Source organism: Poeciliopsis prolifica, unplaced genomic scaffold (genome assembly GCF_027474105.1).
Source record: "Poeciliopsis prolifica strain line A6 unplaced genomic scaffold, Auburn_PproV2 SCAFFOLD018, whole genome shotgun sequence".
Lineage (NCBI taxonomy): Eukaryota > Metazoa > Chordata > Actinopteri > Cyprinodontiformes > Poeciliidae > Poeciliopsis > Poeciliopsis prolifica.
In genome coordinates, this window is record NW_026562393.1 from 1119263 (window position 1) to 1144217 (window position 24955).

Sequence of the window (24955 nt, forward strand, 5' to 3'; positions counted from 1 at the left end):
TGCTTCTGGTGGATACCACATTCTGATGTTGTGCAGGAGTAATGTTTCTCTTACATATATCTTCTGACTTCTTTCTGCTCCAGTTCAAGGGGTGTGCATAAGACTGACATTACACTGTCATAAATATGACATAACACTTATGAACATGAAGGAGTCTCCTTGAATGTTTATGACTATTGTCATGATGTTTCATTTGGTAAATGACACTTTTACTGCAAAGTTGTGCTAAAGGTTGTAAACCACGTTCGCCTTTCTTTCCAGCCTCAGCCTCGATCCTCCGAAGATTCACTGGCCTTTTGGGATCTTTAAGCTAATATCATCTTTGACCCAAAACCACAAGTATCAAAAATCTGTGAAGGATTTGCAGAAACGAGAGAAACTTCTCCCCTGGAGACGGCGCCTTCTTGTGTTCCAGTCTTTCCGTTTTCCCCTTGAAACATAAAAACGCCTCGATGCTCCCGCCATGTTGTGAGAGTAGTTGGTATTCAAATACATCACAGTTTATGTTTTAATAAAATTAAAAGCGGTTTAACAATTATATTTTTCAATCTTTTTTTTTTACTAATTGTGAATGTAAACATCAACCTCTAAACAAAATATATAGCAAACTAAAGATGTACATGAAATAGAAAGGATGATCTTTTATTGTCCCACAGTGGGAAAATTCAGGTGGACCAGCAGCAGGCTGAAGATCAGTAAAAACATGCATTTTCACAATATTTTCTGTAAAACTAACCTGGTCAATACATATGACAGAAATTTCAACAAAGTGGATATAAATTCATTTTAAACCTCTAACTGTAGCTCTTAATTAACAGAACAAGAATTGAAACCTGGAAACTCAAACATTTTTCCATTCTCCAGTTCATTTTATATTTATCCTGATCTGGAAAATGATGGCTAAATTCAGACTTAAAGATAATTTATTAAACCCTTTACATGTTCACTGTTTTCATCTTTCACATCATTTATGCAAGTGTCCCACTTCTTCACATGTCCAAGACATCTCTGCCTTTCACTGACAACTTTATCTCCAAATCACTCAATCCTAATTTTCCCCACTGATTTTCAAATTCCAACTATGTCAACTTCCTCTCAATGGAAATATGAAAATCTGCCAGCCTGTCTGTAAATTCCTCGGTCTCCAGCCTGAAGATCATAACACATCTTTGATTTCACTGTTGAAAGTATCCCAAAAAATTATTGCTACTCAAACAGCATGCAGAAGAATGTATAATTAAATATTATTAGAAGTCTTGGCTCTTCTAGTTTTAATACAGGTGATGTGCATTTTCCAATGTGGTGTCCAGTATTTGAGCACAGCATTGAGGCAAAACTTGTGAAATAGGTTTTTGTCCATCAGAAAAATGTTTTTATTGAAAATACCCTGAGGGCATGATGATTCACTAATGAAAGCCAAATCTTTTTTTTTTTTTTTTTTTAGAAAATCCACATTTAGACAGCTACAAAAAGACAAACACAGGTTTGTCAGCATAAACCACTCTGGCCAGGTTTTCCTGCATCAGACTGAATTTCTACATGTGTTTTCATGTGAGTTGTTAGCTTATACTTACGGTTAAAATGCATGTCGCAGAAATCACAGGGAAATTGTTTTTCTCCTGTGTGGACTCTCATATGCTGTGAAAGAGACCCTCGCTCACAAAAAGCTTTACCACAAACGTGACAGGCACATGATTTCTCTCCAGTGTGCATTCTTATGTGTATCTTAGCATGTGAGCTTTGACTGAACTGTTTCCCACAGATATCGCATCCAAACGGCTTCTCGCCCGTATGCACCCTGGTGTGTATTTTAAGCTCTACTGGTCTGCGAAATGTTTTTCCACAGACATCACAAGCAAAAGGTTTTTCAGCCGCATGGACCACCATGTGATTCACAAGACTCCCTTGAGAACTAAAAGTCTTGCCACAGAAATCACAAATAAACGGTTTCTCTCCTGTGTGGATTCTTATGTGTGTCTTAAGATTTGCGCTGCGGAGAAACTTTTTGCCGCAAAAACCGCAGTCAAAAAGTTTCTCTCCAGTGTGGATTCTCATGTGTGTCTCACGATGCTCTTCTGCACGAAACCTTTTACCGCAAACGTCACAATTGAAAGGTTTCTCTACAGAATGGGTGATCATATGAGTCTTTAGGAGTGACTTAAAATTAAAACTTTTCCCACAAACTCCACAGCTAAATGGTTTGTCTTTCGTGTGGTTTTGCATGTGCATCCTAAGACGTGATTTAACGTTAAATGTTTTACCGCACAGATCGCAGCTGAAAGGTTTGTCTCTGTGGACCTTCATGTGTTTGTTAAGGTTCATCTGATAATAAAATCCTTTTCCACATTTGCTACAGGTAAGTGGCTTTTCTTCGGCATGAACTCTGATGTGTGCTTTGTGGTCGCCCGTTCTGCGAAAACCTTTACCACAAACATCGCAGAGGAAAGGTTTCTCCTCTGCATGTATTTTCATGTGTGTCCTCAGTTGCACATATTCGCTAAAAGTTTCACTGCAATTCTTACAGAGAAAACGCCTTTCCCCAGAGTGGACCCCCAGGTGCTTCTTCAGGGACCACTTGTGGCGGTACTGTTTACCGCACTCGGAGCAGCTGAAGGGTATCGCAGCTGTTTTCTTACCGCCCGGCTCAAGTATAATGGTCTGCTTCCAAGCACCGCTTTCTGTTTCGAGTCCAGAACCGGCAGATATTTGCCAGTAACCGTTGCTGCTTAAATCAGTTTCTGAAGATTGTGAATCACTTTCATTTGAATTTAGTTTTAAGTTATTATTTGGATCAGGGTTATTGTCTGGATCCAGTCCTCCGCAGTAGTCTTCTTCTGTTTCTGTTTTTATGTGCTGAGCAGAGCTGCTGGTTGAAGGTTCTGCCTTCACATCTTCTTCAATTTTGACTTGATTAAGCGGCGAAGACTCGAGTTTCTTTTCATAATCTTCAGTTTTCACAGTTTCAGCAGGGGGGTTGATCCCGATTTCCTTTTCTTCGGCTTTCAGTTCCATAGTCTCTTGTTTCTGCTGGCTGAAGCCCGGCAGAACCTCTTCTTGTCCAACCAGACCTAAAATACATGTGTAGTCAGATCCAACATTCAAATATCAAACCTTCCTTTAGTTCTTAAACAAAGAAAATGTTAATGGCTTGTTGCTAAATTAAGACAGATTTAAAGAACTAAATGTGACTGTAAAATGCAGTCTTTATCCAACAGACTGCATGTAGTTGCTCTTGGATCAGTGTGAAGCCATCATAGATTTGGTCAAGTTTAATTTGGGGTGTAAGGTACCTTCTCTGATGCATTTTCATCTTTCGGTTGTGTCAGGCAAGACTACATTTCATCTGAGTTGATCACAGACTGCTCCTATGACTATGCTTTCCAAATTAAAGTAACAATTTTACTGTTCACAATATTGCAATAAGCTGTCATCGTGCTGCTGTTAAAGTGTGAGACTGTTTAATAACATTTTTCTGAGCACAGGCTACTGAAGGATCAAAACTTCTAGACCATTCAAGACGATCCTCAGATTTAGGTTCATCCACTGAAGCTAAAACTCTCCCCTCTTTGACCGGGGTGAGTTCAGTCCATCTTAGAAAGTCAACATCTTAGAACTGCTTCAAAACACTTTGCTTTAGTCAGATAGGACATTCAGATGATAAAACAATAATACTTTTCTTACTGAGATCTCTGTTGGTTTGTGTTTGCTGAGGCTCCGATGTGGATGCTGCAGCCTTAAGAACCCTCCTTGGATCGTCTTCTTTATGCTTTTTTCTTTCCAGACATCCATGTGCTGCTTCTTTTACCCCTCGACATGCATGTTTGCAGCTCAGAGATGAACTGTAGCTTTAGGTTTCAGGAAGTATTTCCTGCTGATTTCTCTGCGGCGCCATATGAAACTATAGCCACACAAACACCTGGCAGTGCATTAGTTATTCACAAAAAAAAAAAACATGTTAGACACTGGAATAAAAACAGAAATTAATATTATAATTATGCAAATCACTGATCTATAAAAACTTTGAATATATGACGATTAGGGCTGGGACTTTAAAGCTGGGTTGTGTAACTGCTATAAAAAATATCATTTTTTACAAAATATTTGTTAAAATCATCATTACGTCATGACAGTTTAAGATAGACTGTGAACGAAATCAATCTCCTCTGACTTTAACCTATTGAGCCACTATCATCTAAACAAATATACTACTCTGTCAGAAGCTATCAATCAGAACCAGGAGGAGATTCTCTGTGCTGTCAATCCTGCAGGTGTATGTGCTACTCATATCCTCGCCCTTTCTCTCTGCTACAGTTGGTTCATAACAACAGAGCCTGTCATGAATGCTCAGCGTAGTTGGCCTGGCCACCGACGGCAAATCATCATTCAAATATTTTCTGAAACTGCATGAATAGATTGATGTGGAAATCTGGGCACATTTATTCTGTTCTGGCTCCATCTGTTTGATAGGAGAGAAATATCAATTCTCTCCTATCAGCGAGAATTGACTTTTTCTTTCTGTGACAGTTTTTGATCTTTTGGTGCCAAACAGGGTCATCCACAATGACAGAAAACTGCAATCAGTTCACTGTACGCATGATTATGTTGCTGATTACTTTTCCAAAAGACGTGCACACATAAACATGGATGCAGCTCGTTGTTATTAAAGGCGTTTGGTAGAACACCTCTCTGGAAATCGAAGATAAATTGGGTTTTTGCAGCATCAATACAGACTAACGATCCTGCTAATAATTACACCGACACGGGGAGAAGCAGCATGATTGTGTCAGTGACTCTGCGTCACTTAAAGCCCGTGGCGACTTAATCAGCGGGTTAAATGATTAAATTATCATCAATGAACACAGCAGGGAAAGAAGACCACGTTGTGTTTACCTTTTCTCTCTCTCTTCGCAGCTCCAACGAAGGTTAACGCCCGATCTGTTTTTTTTTTCATCTGACACAGTTTATGGCTCATTGAAGACCTCAGGCTGCACACGCAACCTGAAGCGTGCAGCTGGAAAATGCGCTACCGGAAATACGTTTTCACCTCGAGAAAGTGTGCTTCAGATGTTTTTTTTTTTTTTTTTTTCATTTACCTGGTTGATCCAAACCTCAAATATGCAAAGACATTTGTTTTCATCAATCTATTATTTTTTCAACAAATTCAAAACTATTATTTTTTTGTCAAGAAAAAAAATTGTTTATTTATTTATTATACACAGAACACATATTAAGTTCAGAATCGTCTTTTATACATATGAAGTCCTTTTTGTTTATGTATTTTACAAATACAAAGTCTTAACTATTCAGAATTATAGATGAGACTGAACAAGAAAATAAATTGTTGCAAATACATGTAAATATTGGTATTTTATCTTTATATATATTTTTTTACCTTAAATTTAATCTATTTAAACTTCATGTCTGTGTACTGTGAGCCCTGGTACACAGACGTTAAACTCACTCTTGACTAGTAAAGCTCTTGTGTAATTTTTATGCACATCAATTCGTCACATTATTATTTATTTTATTCCGTGGAAGTTTCAGGGGAAAAAAGATAATTAATGTGTACTCATATTTTACTTTTTAGAAGTTTTGCTTTCTAGGAATATCTTACAGAGAACACGCAAATTTAGATTTTTCCCTCGTTTATTTTAGCTCATCTTGTGAAACACCTAATCATATTTTTCTTTCACGTTACACTAGTTTGTTAATCAACCGCAGTAACATTTAAGGTTGTGATATGACGAAATAAGAATAGGGTTTTGAATAATATTGAAGGACGCTCTTAGTTCCGTATGTTTTGAGAAATACAATTTTCGGGGTAGGAACCTTTAGTCGGGTGTCTTGTTGAGAACGAAGGGGGACCAAAATAATGGTAGTACTGACGAAGGTAGCCCTTCCGCAGGAGGCAGTCTGGATGTTTTTACAGAATTGCTTCTATTGAGCAGCATAAGAAGTTTAAGATAAAATGAATGGCATGGCAGGGAGATGATCCCTGGTCACAAGATGATTAAGAGAGGACTATGAAGGCTGAATTAATCCGGAAGGACCCCTAATCTTCATTTGATTGAACGGAGAGAATAAGCCAGAAAGCGCAGGTAAATACGGTGTGATACAGATTATCACACAGATGCAAATTGCCATAGCTGCCTGGTGGAAATAGATAGAGCTGAGTGGTTTTTCCCAATCATTCTGATTTTTCTGTTTGTGAATTTAGAAGAAAAAAAGCATATAAGGTGTGTAAAAAGCGATGCCTGATCAAAATGAATTAGCCGTTGGCGGTGTGGTCCTCTCTCTACTTAAGATATTTTTACTTGAACTTGTAAGTAAAACTTAACGTGAAAGTAACTGAACTCTCGCTTGGACGAGCGATACGCTGGTCCAGTACGTCAAAGCGTCCGCCATATTGGGAGTGGAAAGAGCCAACATGAGCACAAATTGTTATACAGTTACAGGCATCCTTCCTGTGGATCCATGCTGGATGTTCTACAGTCTAAATTTCTGAAATATATTTTATAAACAACAGAAGAAGAATCCCAGGTGGAGCAAGGATGTCTCAAATGATGAAGGTTGAAGCAAATGAAACTGGAGGGTTCAGCTTGGAGCCTCCCACACCTGCAGCATCTGCATCAGAACTGGAGGAGGAAACACAAGACAGCAAAGATTTCAGTAAGTGACAGAATTAAGTAGTTTCAACGACATTGCAAATCTTTGCCGACATCACAATATGTTTATTACTCCTTAGCTCAGAATTTCATTAATCCTCATCATCCATCTTTATGTACTTCCTGGTCTAATAACTGCAACACGTTCTATTAAGCACTTCATAAGCAGACAACAATCTTTTCTGTGAAAACTTAATATTTTTTTGCACTATTATAACATCACAGCAATCGTTGAATCTAAGAACCTCCTGCGAAAGCTCTGCATTGAGGGGCCGAGTATACTCAGACACACACACCATACTCAGTTATTCCTTTCAGGTGTCTCTGTCATCTGAGGCTCTGAGATGAGCAGATCCTTACGGTCTCATACCAGGCAGAAGAATAAATCTGAATAACATCACTTAGCTTACCAATGCTAAAGTAACTACGACCATACATCTTGGTATTTGGAATACTTAGCTTTTGAAATTTAGTAATACAATAAATGATTAACATTTGATTTTTAATCAAATGTTAATCTACTTTTGCCTCTGCCACTGGATATACCGCATACATTTTCATATATAATTACCTCGGAAATCAGCAGTACTGTAGTCTTGATGTTTGTCTTGCAAATTTCTGCAAGACACACTTGCAGATAATATTTGCTAGTGTGTATTATTTGACGTGCATGAACATAAGAAAGGTTTAGATTTGTGCTATAATAAAGATGCTCCATGTCTATGAAAGTATGCCTCGTCCCAACGCTGTGAGGCCACCACAATCCAATGACTGTTTTGAAAAAGGGTGTAAAATGTTGTGGGAGGAAATTTGTACAATCTGGAATAAGGCTGTTGACAGTAATTTTTCAAATATAGTCAAGTTAAATGTTGAGGTAGTTTGATGTCACCTAAACTTTTTTCCTCCGCTATTTGTCTGTTTTAGTGTTACTTGAAGATGGCCAGCAGCAAATTGTAATCAAAGAAGAGATTTCCTGGAAAACTAATTTGGACCAAAGCAGTTCAGAGCCGGCTCAGCTAAAAGAGGAAAAGGAGGAACTCAGGATCAGTCAGGAGGGAAAGCTGCTTAATGAGGAACTGGAGACAGATATCAATAAACTCCCCCTTATGGTGGTTACTGTGAAAAGTGAAGATGAAGAAGAAAAGGCTCTGTTCTCAGAGCTTCTTCTGGTCAAAGCTGAAGAGAGCAGAGGACCAGAACTTCCAACCAGAAGGTCAATCGAACAGATAAAACCAGAAAGTGATGAAGAGGACTGTGAAGGATCAGAACCCTCAACAGATCCAGATCAACCTGGTCATGCGCAGCCAAGGACAGATGAAAAGGCTCTGGACTCATCCAACTCTACTAAAACTGAAGCCAGTGATGACGAGTATTGGCAGAAATCTTCTGATTCTGAACTTGAAACTGATGATGGAGACTATAATCCATGTGCACCAGCGTCAGGGGGAAAATATGGTGCAGGAGGGAACTCTGTGAAAATAACCTTCAGCTGTTCTGTGTGCAATAAGCACTTTGATTCAAAGTTCAATCTCAGAACACATTTACGAGTGCATACAGGGGAGAAACCATACGGCTGTGACGACTGTGGGAAAAAATTTACACAGAATGCAAATCTCCTGAGGCACAGGCTAGTGCACACAGGCGAGAAGCCATTTGTCTGTGATATTTGTGGTAAAAAATTTAGTCAGAGTTCAGCACTCAAAACACACATGACTGTCCACACAGGAGAGAAGCGACTTCGCTGCTATGTTTGTGGAAAAAGACTCGCAACAACCTCAAATCTTAGAGCACATCTGAGTGTCCATACCGGAGAGAAACCATTCAGCTGTGACGTGTGTGGGAAAAGATTTAACAAAAGAGCAAATCTCCGGGCACATATGACACTACACACAGGAAAGAAACCATTTAGCTGTCATATTTGTGATAAAAGATTTACTCAAAGCTCTATTCTTAGGAGACACATGGACGTCCACACAGGAGAAAGACCATACAACTGTGAAGTGTGTGGTCAAAGATTTACTACAACTGAAAATCTTGAGGAGCATATGAACACTCACGTCAAACCAACTGACTGTGAAGTTTGTGGTAAAATCTTTACTAAATCTGCAAATCTTCTGGCGCACATGAGCACCCACACTGGAGAGAAACCATTTGCTTGCGATATTTGTGGTAAAAGATTTACTCAGAATTCAACTCTGAGGAGACATATGAATGTCCACACAGGAGAGAAGCTGTTTGGCTGCAGTGTTTGTGGTAAAAGGTTCACTCAGAACTCAACTCTCAGTCGACACATGAGTGTCCACCCGGGGGAAAAGCAGTTTGGCTGTGATGTTTGTGGTCAAAGATTTGGTACAACAGCAGATCTCAGAGCGCACATGAGTTCCCACGAAGGAGAAAAACCCTATAGCTGCAATAATTGCGGCAAAAGATTTGTTCGAATCTCAAACATGAAGAAACACATGTGCATCCAATTAGAGAAATCATCACGTTCCTGACCAGCATGTTTACAGTGCGTTGTTGGGCTTTCATTAGAATGTAGTCATATTTCTTATAATGAGCCATATAACGTAGTAACAAAAAAATCATATTATCAATTTACTTAAAGTGAAATGGAGTTCTGCATTCAAACAGATGAACAAAAAAACCCATGTCTCTTTACCTTTACTTTCATTAAAACTGTCTGTACTCTGGATTTCAATTTTAATCAAGAGTATTTCAATAGGTATAAAAAACTGTATACCTATTGACTTTTAATGTCATAAAAATGTTGGACTGTATGCACTGAATTTGTTTCACAAAGAGCAGTAAGATCTTAAATCTTAAATTTTCTAAGAAAATGCATCTTTAACCATCTCAACTCAAAGGCCTGAGACTGTTCACCAACAAGAAAGATGTGTTGACACATATACTCATTTGAATTGAGCATGTGTTGTATAAGTTGAAGACTTATTTTCGCAGACAGGTCAATAATCAGTTCATTCTACCCCACAGAGTTCACATCCAAACATGTGAGATTTATAACAGGTGGGAATAAGCTAAGAGTCATTTTTGCAACAAACATTGGTGCTTTTCTTTGTGAGATTTCTTTGAACGTCACAAGTGAAGTGATGAAGGATCATTAAATTTTCCTCTATTTTCCAATATAAATACTCCAAGCTTTAGGTTTTCTGTTAAATGTGAAACAGCAAACTTAATTAAATTTGCACCCAAATGTAAAATTGTTTATTTCCAATGTTATATTAAAAAATCACTCAACTAATAAAAATACTATCCAAAGAAACAATGATAGATCCTTCAAATCTTTCTGGGTTCTTCTGTATTTGTGATTACGTTTGTGAATTTGTAGGTACCTTACAGATTTGTGCTACCAAAACGTTTGCTGCAGCATTCCTCTTATCTCGATCACAGGAACAATACTTCTTGCTCTTCTTTATGCTTTCATAATGCTGCCCTAAAACTCCCTAAATTCAACAATTCTATAAATGTTTTTCTTGAACATTTCTAGCAAGAAAGCATCAGAGCCAATGCTGTGGTGCACCTTGTCTTTGAATTGACTTATTGTTGAGCCTGGATCCGTTGGACTTGTTTTATTGGTGGCACCAATGGAGTTAAATTAAATTTACATCTTGACTGAATTATTCCTGACCTTTAGTGTGTCTATGGATCACCAAGTAATTTCTTCACATTCAGATCAGTAGGACTCCCATGATTTTTTTGTGGGTTTTTAATTTTCCCTTTGTCTTTCCTCTTGGAAAAAGGAAAAGGAGCTACATAAAACGTCAGTTTCAACTTCAGCCTGACTTAATTTCAGACACAGGAAAAAAATGTATCTGTCTTTCTCCCTTGGATTTTCTCGTTTTTACTTTAAAGCTGATGGATTTTTGTATTTCCTTCTTTGACATCTTATCTGCCAACACTCACAAATGTTATCATTAAACTTGATATTTTGTATTCCAAGTAAAGTAATGTAGTGAGAGTCATTAAACAAAACCATATGAAAGAATGTCAAAAAGGTGGCATGGAGAAAGAAAGAAAGAACGATTGTTTTATAGGAGCAGGTGAAAAAACGGAGAAGAAATAGAAAGGAGGGAAATTTCATAACAAGAGAAAGACCTGGACATTCAAGACTTATACATTTCTGAAATTACAAAAACATAGTCTGAAGAAAAAGTCAAAATTCAGATACACTCAAAATTAACTGTAAATATACACAACTCATTAGTTTTTCAAAAGAATATATATGTTTTTTTAGAATTTACTGAGAAGTGAATCACACTGCATACCACTAGGTGGCGATAATGCACATCTTCGGTTTTCTTGCCAGTCGCCGAAAAAAAAAAGCACAAGAGCAATTTGAATCCACCGGATGTCGATGTCGGATGTGTGAGCCTTTCGGTTCTCGGTCTAATACAGTTTCCCATTTCAGCAAGAACATCAGAGGCGTGAGAGGACAAAGGTTAAGATGGAAAGCTACAGGTCTGGAAGACAATGGAGCCACGCTGTGAAGGAAGAGAGTGAAGGTAAACCACTAAATCTAGTCATTCTGAAACATTTTGATCATTATAATCAATGGAAGCGTGAAATAAACAGGAAGTGGCCGACTATCGGGGAGCGCTTGCGCCAGAAATGTAGACGGAGACCCACAACGGTAGACATAAACGGCCAGATGTCGCAAGGCGTCCGTTCCAGGAAGCGGAATAAGTAAACGCTTAAAGAAACTTCGGGGGGTAATGCTGCATTCCAGTTGCACACGGAACTGGGAAAGTCCGACTTCCCAGTCGCCCTCCGAGGAGGGGGTTTCCACTGAGACGCTGAGAGCGACTCCCAGTGCCCCCAGTTACTATTTGTAAAGTGGCTTTCTTGTTTCAACATGGCCGGTGTTCTCGCGTCAACAACAGCAAGCCGAGGTGGAAACGCGTGTACTTGACAAGACACGAATGTGGAAGTGCGTCTAAAATCAGTGCTAGATGTACCGCCTGCAACTGTAAGCTGAACAAGTTATGAGTAGTGTTTGTGGCAGCTGTTGCACACAGACGTTTGTGGGCGTCGCCATGTTGAAATTCTGACTTGACGAGATTGCGGTCACATTGTGACGTCACAGCCAGCTCCGAGTTCCCACTTCCCAGGTAACCGTAATGCAGCATGAGCTTTGGACGTACCGTGGGTATCTGGTTTCTATGGGCCAGCACCAGCTGCCTTTAGCAGTGTGATGATTTTTACAGGCACAGTTTGAACATCATGTACATAAACTTATTAAAAATATCAGGAAATCTCAAAAATTAAATTCGGAAGTTCTTTGTTGGAGGGGTTACATATTACTTTCTTAAATCATCTAGTTCTATCTTGCCAATTTTGATAGGATCAATTCTCCGTTCCCTAAATGAACTTCTAAAAACTAGCCAGTGTAATTCTAAACAATTATTCAGGAAAGAGATTAAGCAGAGAAGGGGGAAAAAAGACTGGGGCAAGAGACAAGAACGTGGCACCATTAGGGTTAATGATGCAACCCAATGATAATGAAAGAGGCAACAAAATGGAGAAATGGAATTAGTTTAAATTGTCTCTGATGCTGACTCAGCAAAGACAGATGTCATGTGAGTAATTTAACAAATCTTCCTTCCTTATTGAACAAATGTGTTACAATGGAGGGAAATGCAACTGAGAAGGGTGAGAACAACAAAAGATTAGCCCAAATGGAACCAAAAGACACAAGAGCCAGAAATGCAGCCATGATGACCGATACAAAAGAAGATTAAAAGGAACAGATCAATAGTTAATCTCAATTTCTTCCTCAGTAGCTTTTGGAGATATGGAAAGCCTGTAGCAGAGGAAACCAAATGGGGAAAGAGACAAGAGAGAGCAGCAAAAATGACAACTAGGAAGGTAGAGACAGAGAAAAAGTTAGAGCTGGGAGTTGCACAATATAAGACCTGAGTTACGCTCACAGATACTAATTTCCCAAATGTCAAAATTGGAAAAAAGTGCTTTCAACCACTGAACACATTACTTCTAATACCCCACAATACACAGATTTTGAAGTGACATGTAACTAATATGTTTGTGTTTCCTGCAGAAGAGCAGCAGCCGTTGGTGATTAAAGAAGAGGTTCCTGATCTGAGCTGCTCCAGTTTTGACCAGCAGAGCCGCAGACCTCCTTTACTGGTGCTAAACAAACTTCAGTCTGGGAGAAAAGGTTGTTTGTCTTATGCTGTGTATGTCTGAGTACAGCCTTTATTTCTAAAAAAAAAAATTTAAAAAGCAAGTTTAGTTCAACCTGAAAGTAAGACTTTTGCTTCCAATGTGGACACAGTAAAGTTATTCTGGTTTTAAATTTCAAGTGATTTTACAAGTTGTTGCAAATATGAGCCAGTTTACTTCTTTCTACTCATTGGTCCAGTAGTTTGTGGAGGTTCCAGGTTCGGGTTATTTTCATGCTTTTGTACGTTCTATAGGCCCACACAATAATTCTACCATAAAACATTCACAATAAAGAGACTTTGGTAGGAATTCTAACCAAGAGATCTATGTGTTTGCTGCAGGAAATCAGCAACTGTGGGTGGTTAAAGAAGAGGTTCCTGATCTCAGTATTTCCAGTTTGGACCAGCAGAACTTCACATGTTACCAGGTGAAGAAGGAAGAGGAGGAGGAACAGTGGATCAGTCAGGAGGTGGAGCAGTTCACTGTGAAGAAAGAATATGAAGAGAAACCTCAATTGTCAAAAGTGAATCGCATCAAAAGTGAAGACAGCAGAGAGACAGAAGCTCCAACCAGCAGCTCAGCTGAACAGATGAAAACAGAACCTGATGGAGAGATCAGTGGAGGACCAGAACCCGACAGAGAACCAGATCCAAGTACTAATTCACAGCCAAACATTGAAGAAAGGCATTTAGTTTCTTTTGAGACTGAAGTCAGTGACGACAATCTATCAGATTCTGGATCTGAAAATGAAGACAGTGATGAAGATTGGAGGGAACCCAGAACACGTCAGTCAGGTGTAAAGAGTAAAGCTGGATGTAAAGCTGCCGAAAAAGACTTCAGCTGCACTGACCACTTTAAACAGTTTGTGAGGAAGCAGATGTTCCAGAAACATATAGCAGTTCATTCAGGAGGAAAGTCTTCCAGCTGTTCAGTTGAGAAGAATCACTCTAAAGGGAAGAAAGATGTTGAATCACAGATGGGACTTGAAACAGACAGAAAATCCTTTTCTTGTGATGATTGTGGTAAAACATTTCAGAAACTCGGTGCTCTTAAGTGTCATGTGAGAATCTACCGCTGTGAAAAATCAATTGTTTGTGAAGATTGCGGTAAAATCTTTCACAGTCGATGTCATTTGAAAACTCACCATAGACCCCACTCAGGAGAAAGACCCTTTGTCTGTGATAAATGTGGTAAAAGGTTTAGCCGGAAGCCTGGCCTTCAAGTTCACATGACTTGCCACACGGGAGAGAAACCATTTCAGTGTGAGGTATGTGATAAGAAGTTCACCTCAAATGGATCTCTGACGGCCCACATGACCATCCATAAAGGGGAAAAACCATTTAGGTGCAGCGACTGTGGCAGATGTTTCAGACTTAAGGATGTTCTAAAAAGCCACATGATAACCCACTCAAATGTAAAACCGTTTGTCTGTGGGTATTGTGGCGCTAGTTTTACTCGGAAACAAAGTTTGCTTCTGCATGTTAGACTCCACACTGGAGAGAATCAATTGTCATGTGACCAATGTGATAAAAAGTTTGTCCTTAAGAGTCGCCTTCTGAAACACATGCAAATTCATCAGAAGGAGGAGAAAGTGGTGACCGGGAAGGGAAACTTTGCTTGCGAGGAATGTGGTAGAAGGTTTGTCCAGAAGCGGTATTTAAAAAGTCACATGCTCATGCACACAGGGGAGAAACCGTTCAGTTGCGATCTGTGCTTGAAGTTGTTTACGCGAGCGGAAAATCTGAGGAATCACAAACTGAGGATTCACGGTAAACAGAGATTTCGTACAGAGAATTCGTTTGGGAAGACGTTCTGTGCCAATGCCACTGCGGTTCAGATTATTTTGCTTCCCTTTGATCAGGATTAGCTTTAACGTTTTGAGTTTGACATGATATCTTTGCTTCGTCGTAAGTGTCTGGTATTAGAAAATAATGGGGAAAACGGCCTGCGCTCTGTGATAAAATGATTTTGGCAGCTCACTGTGGGTCTGGATATTTCTGCCCAAGCATAAAGTGAATTTCTTTTTTTATTGTGTTCATTATTTCTATTTTTAACAAGTGCATATAAATAAATGTATTGTTTCAGTAAAGTATGCAACACAAAATGTTACAAAAAGTGTCAAAAAATTGCCTTATTTTTACGTTTATTTTATGTCAAACTTCTTTTGTCTTAAACGTTCTAGTACTAAATAGAGGTCAGCCGACGCGATGTGAGGACGGATACCAGAAGAGTTGATGTTGTTGTTGATGGTAACAGTTGAGCATCTTGGGCCTCTGGGCTCATTTATGGAAAAAAGAACTGAGGTCATACACACATGAGGAATCACAGTAACAATGAGACAAATTCTGTTTTATACAGGATCTTCTGTGAAAAGCTGTCAACGAATTTGTCCTTCGTGGATCTTGATGAGCTGACTCAAGGCTTGCAAATGAATTATTGAATGGATTTTATGTACAATTCTACCGAGGCTGCCGTTATCTCTATTGCCAGTGCATATTTTCAAACCATTTTTTTATGAATATACTTGGAACGAACAACTTCTTTAGCATTGACTTTTTGTGGTTCGCCCTCCCTGCGGATGGTTTCAATGTTTGTTTTTCTGAACATCTGTACGGTCAGCAGTCCTCCCTGCTGCTGTGTAGTTCATTGACCCAGACTGAGAATCCAGGCTCTGAAAAACTTTCTGGATGGTCATCAAGTTACTTCAGTGATTAGAGTGTAACACAACACATTTTCAATACAGAAATGTTATTCTGCTTTTTGGAGATACTTGAGTTCTGTGTTTTCATGATCTGTAAGCCATAAATGTAACAATTACAAGAAATAAAGGCTTGAAAGCTAGATAATAGAAGTTTCTCTCTCTGAAATAAGTCATGAAAATATTTCTTCAAGGTATTTTAAGTTTTTTAAAGATGTAGCTGTACATATTTACATGCCAGTCCACTCTAACTCCTGTTAGATTCGTTTCTGAGGTACAACAATAATGTTCCTGGGTCACTTTGACCTGTGGAGTGTTTGATCATGCAAATTGTGTCAGAAACAAACAAAAAAAATCCTCCAGAGCAGTTTGTATCTGATTATTAACTCCCTTACTAACCATTTCAAATCAATATTTGTGCAATGACATTTTATTTCTTACAAATAAAGGATCAATGATGGCAATTTATTCATTTGTATGATAAATGTAATACACATTTTTTTGTATGTCTGCTGAAAAAATCTACACACAAAAACAATGAATATCCTGGAAATTGACATTATGAAGGGTGTTTTTATATTACATTTTTAATTAATTTTCTTGATATTGATAATGAACTTCAGACACATATAATGTTTTGGATCAAATTGACCTGCTGATTAAAATCAAGACAAATGAGTCATGCAGAGAGTATTTATGTTTCCTCCACTTCTGCTGAGAGTCCACTCAGTGTGGGTGGAGTTTGCCCACGAGAACAGAAAAGATTTTTATTTATTTTTTACTTTAAAACGGGTCAATTTGACCCACATAACAGGAGGGTTAAGAAATTCTGAATGTTGTAGGTTCTTAAGTCCATCAGATGGCAGCAGTGAGACACAAGACAGCCTGTGGCCGTGAAGATGCCTGATCAAAATCCTGCTGTGGGCCATAATGTGAATCACAACATAAAGTAGGAAAACAACATGCTAATTGCTTTAACGTCTAGTATATGTAATTTAATAGAAAAAAGGATTAATCGTGGTTTTAGAAAGGAGAGGAAAACCAGTGATCTAACATTGTGTTAGTTACACTTTCTAACAACAGAGGAAAGTGTAACTTTCCTCAAAACATTTAAAATCAATGTAAATTACAGCAATGTAAAACGAAAATAATGCAAAATAAAAATCCACCCTGAAAGAGATAGTATAACAGCAACTGGCTGAATAATAATAATAATGATAATAATAATAATTAGAATCCAACACCTAGCACCTTAATACAATGATTTTAGAGAAACTGACGTATTAAGAGCAGAAAATCAGGAGAGCACAAGTAAACGAAATAAAAAATATATATTGCAATTGTATTATTGAGTTTAAAACAATAATTCAGAATATTTTACATACTTTATTAAACATATTACATACTTTATTTAGAAACTGTGAAGCAGTTTTTCTTTAAATGCAAAATGTTTTATTTGTATTAAATAATGTTCCTTTATGTATCGCATAAATGTAATGTTTTTTGTATCACAGTCGAGATATTTTTCTGAGCATGCTGCAAATGGTGTACAAACTAATGAAACAAGATGTGTCTACTGAACTAAGTTTCCCAGGTTTGGTGAACTTTTTGTTCCGTTTGTTGTCTCACTATTTCTCCAGCTTTAGAGCCAGCTTCAAATGGTAGAGCATCCAGAACCAGTCTAAACTCAGAATCTCACTTTATTTTAGAAACATACACTCAGAATCACACACAATCACTCAATCTGTTGAAACTATCTAAACTCCTCTTTCGATCTCGACTCCATGCACACAAACCACTCAACTTCAGAACCTGAAGTTCAGGCTCTCTCTCTCTCTAACTTATACTAATTTATACAAAGACAGTTTGGGTGCATATACAGTATCATTTCAAAGCCTTTGGAATACTTGCAAGACCCGCCCACATTTTTTCAAAGACCCTCCCTTTGGGGGGCGGAGGAGGGTCCTGCTGCCAAGCAGTGCATGACGTCAAAAGCAGCTCCAGACGCCCGAAAGTGCGAGCAACGCTTGAGGAAGGGAACCCGTCATTTTTGACACGGCGATCAAAAAGCACTGCACGACACTTTCGCTTCACTGTCGAGCAGCACGTCGCTCTTCTAACCCCGTTTCCCATTGGAACCAGCAGCAAGATCACGATGGAAAGTTGCATAGCTGGAGAACGACGCAGCTTCGTTGACTCTGTGAAGGAAGAGAGAGAAGGTAAAACACTTCATCTGATCACTATGACACAGATGTGATCTTTAGAGTCGATCGAAGCAAACAGGAAAGAGTTTATTAGGACAAAGACAAGGGTGTAAGTTTGTGTTGAGTTGGCTGGGAGGATCAGGGGGAAAGGAGGGCGGGGCGCTGTAGTTAGTGGAAGGCCGTTTTGTTTTTTTTAAGTTCTTAAAATAAAGCTAAAACTGAAACGTGCATGCCATGCAGTCTTATTCAACAAATTAGGATATGCGTCCTGATCAGGCTTGTGTTGTGAAAACTGACGTTAATGGATGAGATCTTTTCAGGTTAAAGCAGAAAACAGATCATAATGGGCCTGAGAGACTGAAGTAATCTTGTATGATGATTCAATGTTGATTATGGAAAAACGTATTATGTCAAAGTATTGATGATCATGAAGTAAGTTCTGAAATTGATTGTTGAAAATTATATAAACCACTTAAACAATGAAGTATAATCATACTGAATCAAAAGTAATGAGTACTAAGAAGAAATGATTGAAGAAATGTATCAGAAATAATTATGTTGATGAATTGTATGTCTGTATAAGCATATTAAAGATCAAAATCAAAATAAGTAAGAGTGTAGGGACAGTCTTTGGGTGCAGAGAGAAAAGCATTTGACATGTAAAAATCCACCCTGGAAGAGATAGTATAACAGCAACTGGCTGAATAATAATAAAAATGATAAGTGGGAGGAGAGGCCTGGTCTGAATGTATTCTGGGAAATCAGCCAGGAACCTATGATGTAATTACACCAGAGCAGAAGGGAGCAACTGTTGACCAAATATGGAAGGGCAGGGAGTCTGGTATGAAGTAATCACATTCTTGGAAAATCATGTAGCTAATCTGCTCCCCACGCACAACAACGGGAGAAAAGAATATAAATATGCGAATAAACAGAAAGCTGGTTCTTCATCTTCAGCAAGTGGGAGGAGCAACAGCGGGCCAGGAGGACACCGAGGAGCTTCGCCCGGACCCAGAGGGAAGACAATCTACACTTTGCTGGAAGAAAAGACGGGACGCCTAACAACTCTGGCTCCTAATTCGACTGAAGCTCCACACTCAACCCCAAAAAAGATCTCAAGAATTACTGCAACGGACTTGGGGACTGGACAAAGATCACAAAAGTGATGAATATTTGGGACATTTGAAAGATGACTACCAACTCTGCTTTGTTCCTGTTCGGATGAGGATTCGTCGCACCAAGACAAGACTCTGCCCAAGGACATTAACACTTCTGTTGCTGAGATCCCCTGTCATCTGGGTATGAGTCGCCTGCACCCCGAAAAGCCTTCTTAGTAAATTGATGACACTGTTAGGGAAAGGTGTTAGGAGAGGTTTATGTTGATTTTATACAAATTTAAAATTTTAATCTTTAAAACTTATAATCATTGAATATTAATCTGTTTGCCATTTACCCTTGCTTAAAGCTTGCTCAAATAAATATATACATATCAAAATTCTAATGAGGTTTGTGGACATTGAAATTAATTGTCATCCTATTAATATTGGTTCTTCTACTTAATGTAAAATCAATGTACATGGTTCTAGAAAAGTGGTGGCTTCAGACTTTCCTTTAGTTCACATATAAAATAATGACCCTGGGACTTACAAAGTCACTAAAAATATTCTAGCCGGTAACAAGTGCTCGTTATTCTTAGAGAGAGGGCTACCGTTAACAGGAGTGGTTATTGGAGTTATGCAGTTGTGAGGGCTACTCAACTGATTGCTTCTTAACTGAAAAGGGTCATAACTTCTGGATAGTAGGTAGTTAGAGCCAGACGAGTCTCTCTCGACACCAGCTTAGACAGATTGTTCCTTTCATACCTTCTGCAGGGTAACACCCAGGTTTCAGGAACTTTCCGGACCCGTTAGACGGAGAGCTGGTCAGTAGTCAGCCCAGAGGAGTTGTGAGGATTAGGGCGCAATTGAACGGCATTGCATAATAACCTACATGGCGCCCGAATCGGGACCTGAAGTGAACAGGAACCTGTGCCCAACGTGGGGCGGTTCCAAATAATAGTAGGAGGGCCCTACGTTCTAAGTCAGTAAAAACAGATGTGTGAATCTGAATACCTCACTTAGTGCAATGACTCTAAGGAAATAGAGTTAGTGGTGACTGATAGGCCTCCAGTCACAATCCTTGCAGTAACTGTACAGCGTGCAGGTGAGGGAAAGCTTTTACTGAGGATAAATGACCAGATCCAGACAGTGAAACCAGTAGCCACTGCAGCCTGAAACCATCCCTACTCAATGACATCAAGAGAGGCTTTGGGGACAGGCAACTCGAAGGCAAAGACGAAGATGAGTGCCAGTGAACGATAACATTTGGCACCAAATGTTATCGTTCTCACCAGTAAATGACAACCCCAGCCATGAAGGACATGGCCGGGAAGGAGGGGGAGAACCGTCTGTTCTCTCCCAATCCATGTTAAAGAAGCTTCCAGTAAAACTGATGCTCTTCGGAGAAGGGCTGGAACACTGGGCGACGATAAATCAGCGGACATTCTTCGCTCATCACTTCACAGAGAAAAAGGATAATATTCAAGCCACGATGACCGCCATGATAAGAGATCGAGGCATCTACTACTGCTCCAGAATGATGGGTGGCGCCCGGCTGGGTGTTATCCGCAGCCCAGTGGAAGTCAGCAAGAAAAGTGAAATCAAAGCTTGGCTGGAATGGCTAGCTGACCTGCTTGAGAATTGGACTGATGGGGGAATAATGACTATCTACAGTGCCTCTGAGAAGTATGACGGCATAGTAAAGACAGCATCCTGAGTAGCTGGGATAGATGGGATCCTGGTGGATACATACGCCAAAGGAACCTACCGATATCAAGAGTGCAAAGAGGTGTTGGGGCAGCCTATAGGAAGCGAAGGGAGAAAGAACAAAGACCAACCCAGAACATGGAACCGGACGACTCGGACGCGGGTGAACCACCATCCCCTGTCCCCAGCAGAGCCCTGACACCCCAGAATAAGAAAACGGAGACTATTGACTTAACAAGGAACCTCAGCGGGGAAAAGCTGGATCAGCACAGTCCACCGCCTGACCAGCGTCGACCGAGTCCATCCGGCAACTACGAGGATTCACCAGGAGAGGCTGGAGGAGGAACTTCCCATCATCAGTTCACCGTGCAGCGGTTGCAGAAAGTATTGGACGACTGGACTACACCTCAGGGTTCAAGAAAGAAGTTCTAGCCACCAGCCCATAGCACAGAGAGGAAGCAGCCGACGTCGCTGAGGGACCTGTCTGAGAGCAGCGCTGACGATGAAGGCAACGCGACAGATGAAGAGCTACCGGAGAACAGCAAGCCCAGGAAGGCGACTCAGAAGTCAAGGATCCGAAGGGTGTCCCAGGAGTTGGTGCCACTACCATCAGGCACTCTGTGTTGGGATGCAGACGGGACTTAAAGTCTTTATTGTGAGGATTAGGGCGGGGCTGGCTATTGCGTAATAACCTACAAATGGTAATAGTTTTAGATGGAGTACATTTGATTTTAAGTTTTATTTTGAATCTGAAATTATTAATTATTAAATTTGACATCTTACTTACAAGCCTGAAAGCTTGCTTAAAATAGATGCATTACAATTCTAAGATGATTTGTAGACAATCAAATTCATTGAGTCATTTTCTGAGCAGAGTTCTTCTGATGGTTGTAAAAGTTTGTGTTACGTGGTTCTTGAAAATTGGAGGTTTCAAAAGTTTCCTTAGTTGGTTACTAACAATACCCTTGGAGCTTTTGTTGCGTTAGTAAAAATATTCTAGTCTTGAACAAGTGATTGTTGTTGACCAGAGAGACTTCTGCCATCATCAGGTGAAGTTTTTGGAGTTGGGCAGCTGCAGGGCCACTCAGCTTATTGCTTCACTAACTGAAAAAGGGTGTAGCACTTTGATGTAGGCGGGATGACTCTCTCTCAATACCAGCTTAAAAAGATTACCCCATCAAATCCGAACATAGAGTAAGACTCAAGGTCTTTAGGGGTTCTCTGGACCCGTTAGACAGAAAGCTAGTCATTGGTGGCCCAGTGTAGGAGGAAGGGGTGGGGTTGGCTACTGGGCAACAACAAACTCTAATATTGGAGGCCCAGTAGTAGTTCCTGAAATTGGGTAAGGCTATCTCCCCAAGTGATTTAGGTCCTTGTAAGTATTGCCTAGACAGACGCAGCGTCTTTTCTTTCCAAAGAAAGTCAGAAATGAGACCATCTAACTGCTTAAAAAAGGAATTAGTAAGGAAGACTGGAACATACTAGAATAAATATAAAAAATGTGGAAGAGCATAAAGTTTATGTGTGCTACCAAAGACAAGCCAAGCAAGGACTAATGTTTAAGGCAGAAAGGTTTGCCTTAAAAATACTTTAAATTTTATATGTAATTTGAATTCCAAGGTATGTAAAGCTATCATTAGGCTTTCTAAAGGAGAAGGTGTGCAGAGGAAGGGATTTGGCTGCTAAACTAATGGGAAACAGCTCACTCTTCAACAACACATTGCTTGTAATCCTCACAATAACCAGTTCTTGGTATAAAATATAGCCAAGATGTCCATGTCGGCATGCTGCAACAATAAACAATCACATGATAAAGAAAACGTCATAATTCATTGTATTTGTTGTTTGAGTATTTAACATGTCATCCAGTTCCAGTGTTAAATTTCAATAGAATTTAAAGTTTACTAATGTGATCTTGCATTATTGAGGTATTACCATTATATCATTTGAAAATGGTCTCAAACAACAATATTATGATTTATCACAAGAACTACTGGGACAATTTCAAGCAAAATTTGTAATTCTGACTGGCCTATGTTCATGTGTTTCCTACAGAAGAGCGGCTGGTGGTTAAGGAAGAGGTTCCTGAGATGAGCATTTCCAGTTTGGACCAGCAGAACCTCACATGTTGCCAGGTGAAGAAGGAAGAGCAGGAACACGGGATCAGTCATTCTGAGAAAAATGACTTTGAAGAGAAACCTCAGTTGCCAGAAGTTCATCACATCAAAAGTGAAGACAGCAGAGAGACAGAAGCTCCAACCAGCAGCTCAGCTGAACAGATGAAAACAGAACCTGATGGAGAGATCAGTGGAGGACCAGAACCCAACAGAGAACCAGATCCAAGTACTAATTCACAGCCAAATATTGAAGAAAGGCATTCAGACTCTCCTGAGACTGAAGTCAGTGATGAGGGTGAAGACGACAATCTATCAGGTTCCGGATCTGAAAATGAAGACAGTGATGAAGATTGCAGGAAACCCAGAACACGTCAGTCAGGTATAAAGAGCAAAGCGGGACGTAAAGCTGCCAAGAAGGCCTTCAGCTGTCCCGACAATGAAGACAGTGATGAGGGTGAAGACGACAGTATATCAGGTTCTGGATCTGAAACTGAAGACAGTGATGAAGATTGGAAGGAACCCAACAATCTATCAGGTTCTGGATCTGAAAATGAAGACAGTGATGAAGATTGGAGGGAACCCAGAACATGTCAGTCAGGTGTAAACAACAAAGTGGAAAGTAAAGCTACCAAGAAGACCTTCAGCTGCCCTGACTGCGGTGAACAGTTTGTGAGGAAGCACATGTTCCAGAAACATGTAGCAGGTCATTCAGGAGAAACATCTTCCAGCTGTTCACTTGAGAAGAATCACTCTAAAAGGAAGCGGAATAGGGATTCACAGACGAGACTCAAACCAGGAAGGAAATCCTTTTCCTGTGATGATTGTGGTAAAACCTTTCAGATGAAAGCTACTCTTAAAGCTCATATTAAAAGAGTCCATCGTGGTGAAAAATTAGTTTGCAAAGACTGTGGTAAGAGCTTTTATTCTGAGATTGAATTAAAAAATCACCAGAGACACCACACTGGAGAAAAACCCTTTGCCTGTGACAAATGTGGAAAAAGGTTTAGCCTTAAGTACCACCTTCAAAGTCACATGGTGTGCCACAGTAAAGAAAAACCATTTGCCTGTGATAAATGTGATAAAAAGTTTCGCCGGAAAATGCACCTTAAACTTCACATGACCATCCATAAAGGAGTAAAACCATTTGCTTGTAGTGACTGTGGCAGGTGCTTCAGACTTAAGACTGATCTTAAAGGCCACATGGTAACCCACTTAGATGTAAAGCCATTCATTTGTGGGTATTGTGGTGTCGGATTTACTCGTGAAGCAAGCCTGCGCTTGCATGTTAGACGCCACACTGGGGAGAATCTGCTGTCGTGTGATAAATGTGATAAAAAGTTTGCTCGAAAGTTTTACCTTCAAAGACATATGCAGGTTCATGCAAAAGAGAAGAATGTTGTGTCTGGAAAGGGGGACTTTGCTTGTGAAGAATGTGGAAGACGGTTTGTCCGGAAGCTTCACGTTGAAAGACATATGGTTGTCCACACAGGAAAGAAACAATTTAAATGCAATATTTGTTTGAAGAAGTTTACGAGAGCTGAGGGTCTGAAGAATCACAAACTGAAAATTCACAATATATAAAGATTTCAGTTCATTTGAAAAGATGTTTAGTAAAAGTACCACAGCAGCTTACAATTTGCTTCCGTTTACTAACAAATGTTAAAAAAAAAAATATATATATATATATATGTAATATATATATATTTATAGCTTATATAGTTACATATTGTAGCACTGTTGCCTTGCAGCAAGAAGGTCCTGGGTTCGATTCCCGGCCCGGGGTCTTTCTGCACGGAGTTTGCGTGTTCTCCCTGTGCATCTGTGGGTTCTCTCCGGGTACTCCGGCTTCTTCCCACACACCAAAAACATGACTGTCAGGTAAATTGGTTTCTCTAAATTCTCCCTAGGTGTGAGTGTGTGTGTGCATGGTTGTTTGTCATGTCTGTCTCTGTGTTTCTCTGCGACAGACTGGCAAACTGTCCAGGGTGAACCCCGCCTCTCACCCAGAATGTTAGCTGGAGATTGGCACCAGCACCCCTCCTGACCCCACTAGGGACAAGGGTGTTAGAAAATGGATGGATGGATTTAGAAAATGGATGGATGGATGGATGGATGGATGGATGGATGGATGGATGGATGGATGGATGGATGGATGGATGGGATGGATGGATGGATGGATGGATGGATGGATGGATGGATGGATGGATGGATGGATGGATGGATGGATGGATGGATGGATGGAGTTACATGCAGTTTTAAATGTGACACA

At 39.7% G+C, this 24955-nt stretch overlaps 4 protein-coding genes across 4 annotated transcripts; 3 read left to right on the forward strand and 1 right to left on the reverse strand.

The window, feature by feature from the left end:
* Positions 1–645: 645 nt before the first annotated feature.
* Positions 646–4966, reverse strand: LOC129368124 (gastrula zinc finger protein XlCGF57.1-like). The gene is made up of 3 exons (XM_055042974.1): positions 4891–4966; positions 3682–3916; positions 646–3068 (listed from the first exon to the last, which is right to left on the reverse strand). Exon 3 carries the CDS (start codon positions 3010–3012, stop codon positions 1489–1491), a length of 1524 nt encoding a protein of 507 aa, XP_054898949.1. The 5' UTR covers positions 3013–3068; positions 3682–3916; positions 4891–4966; the 3' UTR covers positions 646–1488.
* An 867-nt stretch (positions 4967–5833) lies between these two features.
* LOC129368121 (gastrula zinc finger protein XlCGF57.1-like) lies at positions 5834–9927 on the forward strand. Its single transcript, XM_055042970.1, has 3 exons — positions 5834–6098; positions 6527–6669; positions 7590–9927. The coding sequence occupies exons 2-3, from the start codon at positions 6552–6554 to the stop codon at positions 9158–9160; spliced, it is 1689 nt and encodes a 562-aa protein (XP_054898945.1). The 5' UTR covers positions 5834–6098; positions 6527–6551; the 3' UTR covers positions 9161–9927.
* Positions 9928–11023: 1096 nt separating this feature from the next.
* Positions 11024–14953, forward strand: LOC129367970 (gastrula zinc finger protein XlCGF57.1-like). Its single transcript, XM_055042698.1, has 3 exons — positions 11024–11185; positions 12739–12858; positions 13205–14953. Exons 1-3 carry the CDS (start codon positions 11128–11130, stop codon positions 14728–14730), a joined length of 1704 nt encoding a protein of 567 aa, XP_054898673.1. The 5' UTR covers positions 11024–11127; the 3' UTR covers positions 14731–14953.
* A 2584-nt stretch (positions 14954–17537) lies between these two features.
* Positions 17538–24815, forward strand: LOC129367969 (gastrula zinc finger protein XlCGF57.1-like). Its single transcript, XM_055042697.1, has 2 exons — positions 17538–17780; positions 22625–24815. The coding sequence occupies exons 1-2, from the start codon at positions 17717–17719 to the stop codon at positions 24265–24267; spliced, it is 1707 nt and encodes a 568-aa protein (XP_054898672.1). The 5' UTR covers positions 17538–17716; the 3' UTR covers positions 24268–24815.
* Positions 24816–24955: the final 140 nt, after the last annotated feature.